This window comes from Limulus polyphemus, unplaced genomic scaffold (genome assembly GCF_000517525.1).
Source record: "Limulus polyphemus unplaced genomic scaffold, Limulus_polyphemus-2.1.2 Scaffold24, whole genome shotgun sequence".
Classification (NCBI taxonomy): domain Eukaryota; kingdom Metazoa; phylum Arthropoda; class Merostomata; order Xiphosura; family Limulidae; genus Limulus; species Limulus polyphemus.
Genome location: NW_013665634.1, coordinates 996,266 through 1,000,740, shown reverse-complemented (window position 1 = coordinate 1,000,740; position 4,475 = coordinate 996,266). Strand labels below are relative to the sequence as shown.

At 30.9% G+C, this 4,475-nt stretch overlaps 1 protein-coding gene across 1 annotated transcript in view; it reads left to right on the top strand.

Annotated features, from left to right (window-relative positions):
- The window catches only part of LOC106458841 (rab GDP dissociation inhibitor beta-like), a 22,975-nt gene that overhangs the window by 2,017 nt on the left and 16,483 nt on the right, over positions 1-4,475 (top strand). The window contains exon 2 of the mRNA XM_013918398.2: positions 2,157-2,364. Within this exon, the coding sequence (XP_013773852.1) occupies positions 2,157-2,364 (208 nt within the window). The remainder of the gene's footprint in view (positions 1-2,156; positions 2,365-4,475) is intronic.

The following is a 4,475-nucleotide window of genomic DNA, read 5'->3' as shown; positions in this document are numbered from 1 at the left end:
AAAGGGTTACAAGAATGGTGCCTGGGATGGAGGGGTTGTGATATGGTGAGATGCTGGAATCTCTCAAATTGTTATCTCTTGAAAAAAGAAGAGTTAGGGGGAGGATCTGATTGAGATGTTTAAAATTATAAAGGGAATTGATAGTGTTGATGCAAGGTAGGAGTCATCTTCAGCTAAGACAGTTTTATTTTTATAACAGGGTGGTTGGCCTTTAGAATTGGTTGCCTTCAGATGTTGTACAGGCAGGACATTTAAGCAAGTTTAAGAAAAAGCTTGATAAGTATATGAATGATAAGGACTGGGTTTAAGATTTTTTAAAAAATTATTTTAATTTAGTTTAGACGATGGAACAGCCGAGATGGACCAATAGGTCCCATGTTGTCCCAAAACATTGTTATGTTAAATTTCATATGTGGAGAATGTAAAATGAAATAAATTTTGTTTAGGTTTTACATATACATTTCTAATAACCAAAAAATAATAAATTACTATATCAAATTCAATACCATAAATTCCATTATAATTTATCAAGCTCAGTAACTAAGCTGTATTTTGGTCTAAAAAAAAATTAAATTTTGAGCTCACTGATGTCTTGCTTTAACGCTTGGAATCTAGCATGAAAAGAAAGAGTTTGCCACCCAAGTACATCAAAGAGGCTGAGAAAGTCACCAGGGGGACATTCTGAGCTTTCGATTGGTTATACACATGTCATTGGGTGAAGTAGGTGTACATAAGCAAGTATTTTCAAAGATTGAAGTGGTAGGCAGTGCCACCTTGGTTGATTCAATAAGTATATTAAGTATCTCAGAAAATAGAAATAATAGGAGTTTTTTATTTTGCATTTAAGCTTGTCTATGTTGGTAATTTGAGTATCTCTTACAGATTAATCTTAAGTAGGGAAGTGGATGGTTTCAACACTTAAGGATGTATTGAAGCTACTAACATGCCACTAACTTTGTTTTTGCTTCAATCTGTTAAAGTTAATAATATTGTCAAACGATGACAGCCATATGTTTTACAATACCTTTACTATGTGTTAATTCAGGGGTGAGAATTTTCTGGAAACTGCACATGTTAGTATGTTTTGTTCAGTTTTGGTCATTCTTAAGATCATTGTTTGTTCAGTGATAAAATTTGGTTAAGGGTCAGTCTAAGTTGGAATGGTTGGGCATGAAGTTTGTGATATGCTGTTTATACTTATCTACAGCATGTAGTGGTAAATATCCGAAACTTGAATTTTTAACATTTTATAAATTGTTACTTGATTGAGCAAAATTTGCTAATTGGCAAAACAAAGAGAAAGTTAAAAGACTGAAGAACAAGCAACTGGAACCAGATGGAGAGGAATGTCAAAGGTGAAAGTAGATTCACTATGGAAGAAAATGGCTACTTGCTTACTTAATGAACACTTCTAAAAAATATACTGCCAGAAAAGCTCAGTGTAACTTGTTTAAAGTTACTTTATCAATTTCTTGGTTTAAAATTGCTATTATAGTTTAGCAGCCTCTGGACCCCCAGCTTTTTTGGGGGGCACACACCTTGACGCTGCAAAACTTTGGAAAATTGTCATTGTGTTTTAATTTTACGTCATTCTCACCTCTGTTACTTCTTTATATCATCAGCAAACCTAATCAGTTTCTTGAACATCTGTATCATTATTGTAACTCAAAAAGAGCAAATGTCATAACACTGAGCCTTGAAGTACCCCACTTCTGACATTAATCCAGTTTGACTTAAATTTGATTATAAAAAAACCTGCTTTATTTCTTCCAGAATTTTTCAGTCCAAGCTAACTTATCTCCCATACTTAAGGGGGAGAATTTTTGTAGCAAACCTTTTATATAGCACCTTCTCAAAAGTTTTGTGAAAATACAGATATACCAAGTCTACACCATTATCCTCATCTACATAGGCATTAACCTCTTCAAAGAATTTTGAGTTGGTAAGACAAGTGTTTCCTCTAATGAAATCATGTTGTGTACATAACTAATATGCTCTATCCCTGGCCAAGAAAGTTGTGCGTGTTTGGAATGTGAATTTGTATGTGATAATTGTTTTGTAGTTAATACTCTAGTGGTGTTAAGTTTTATACTAGTAAAGCTAATATGACAGTGCTGGGTATAATATTTATGTGTACATAATTTATAATTTTTCAGGAATGTATTTTGAGTGGAATGCTTTCTGTAAGTGGAAAGAAAGTGTTGCATATGGATAGGAATAAGTATTATGGAGGTGAAAGTGCATCAATTACCCCATTAGAAGAACTTTTTGAAAAATTCAATATGCCTGTCATTCATCTGGAGGAATATGGGAGATCAAGAGACTGGAATGTTGATCTTATACCAAAGTTTCTGATGGCTAATGGTAAGCTTGATAATTTAAGTTGTTAAGACATTTTAAAAATCTGTGTAATTAACTTTAAATGAACAGTGTGACAGTTGCATAAATAAAACATTAAGGAAAGAAATAATTTTCTGGAGCAGGTGGTCATATATTTTAAAATTAAATTAATGTATTAAAGTGTAATATTATTATTCCAACTACTTAAATGTTTAGCTTAGCTATGTTCAAAACACTTCTGCTAATTTTGATGATAGTCACTGAATTTTTACATGAAATTTACACAAGATTTTGATGAATAACTAAACCAAGGCATGCAGCATAAAACGTAATTGTAACAAAAATAATTATTTGAAGCAGGTTGCTTTATCTAAGACATTGAATTGCAAATTATGTAACAAAAGGTATATTGTAGTTGCTTCAGTAGTCTGGAAATGTTTAAATATATGTCAAAATAAGATGAGTTTAGGGGTAAAAATTAAGCTGCTAGTGATTTCTACATTTTATAATTTAGATAATATAATAAGTTGGAACTACTAGATCATTTAGAAATGTAGACTTTTTATATAAAATATTTTATTACCTGTACTTGAAGTGTACATGTATAACTTTTGAACTATGTTTGTTAATTGTCAGCATAAGGACTTGGTCCATACTTACAAAATAAATTTTTCTACCATGTTAAGGCTTATAATCAGGCTTATAGTGACTTTACATGACAAAGTTAAACATATAACAATTTGTGTATCCTAATAGTAATAAGTGTTTCATTAGGTTTATCAATTGACCCGAAAAATTTTGTAAGTAGGACAATTAAGTCCAGTAGTACTTGAAATATTGATGGAAATATTTTGTTTTTCAAGAATAAAAAGTTCACTGCATTTTGTTATAAGTATGAAATATTCATGGATACCATTGTAAACAATTTACATAAGCACAGTTCATTTAGCAAAATGTTTGCAATGACAAGGATAACATGACTGAGCCTAATAATTTCCTCAAAAGGGGGCTAAAGGCTGCCTAGAAGGGTTATCTGTTTTAACCACTTGCACCACCATACAGTAGTGTGTTGTTAGTCAGTAGACACTAGAATGACATCTCACATAAGGGATGCTTAATGTTGCAATTTGCACTGTCATGATGTTAGTAAAATGTGCGCATGCCATGATTGATGAGAAGAATATGCACTCTGTAGGCTGCAACATGTCATGACATATGAACTTCAAAAGCAAGAAATAAAAATATTTGTTACTCTTAATTTTGGTTTTATTTACCCTTGAAGCAGAACACTTTCAAATACCCTGTAGAAGTACATCTAAGGTGTGTATATGTATACACACATAAACACACATGAAGGTATATGATGTTATCCTTTTGTACTACCATGCATGACAGTTAGTCTTAAAGCTAATGTTTTTTGTTTTTTTCAGTTATGTTCAAAAGTTGAAACATAGTGTTCAGTATATTAGAATATAAAATATTCATTGTGTGATTGTTTCATGTAAAAAACAAATTTGTGAAAAATAGATCTTACTAAAGACCTATTATATTTGCTAATTCGTCAAGAACACTACTGACTCTCTTAACTTTTCCTATATACCAGAATCAATCATTTGTTCTACACAGATATATGTTTTGATCTGTTTTTACCATATTTTACAGAAACAAAAGTTCAAGGTTTTTCTGATTATTTGCTTAAACAAAATATATCTCAAATTTCCTTTTAATTGTAATAAAATTTGATAGTAATGGACAATAAACTATATAGCTTTTTTTAAAGGAATTTTTATGTAATACCAGTCTTGCAAGTTTTAATACATGCACACATACACAATATTCCGGTTACTACAGTGATTCCAGAAATTATTTATTTGTGTGTGATATGTAGACATCTACATTTCCATCATCCCCCTGTATTATTAATATAGGAATTAAAAATTTTTTTTATTTAGTCTGTTTCTGTGCAGATTTAATACAAACATATTTCTTACATAGTTTAATACTTATTCAGGTTTTCAAATTTTATTTTTTAAATTTTCTTCTCATTCCTCGTGTTATTCAGCAGACCTGTCTATTACTTGCTAGGAAATTGGTTCACCTGAGAATATCACGTATATATATATATATATATATAT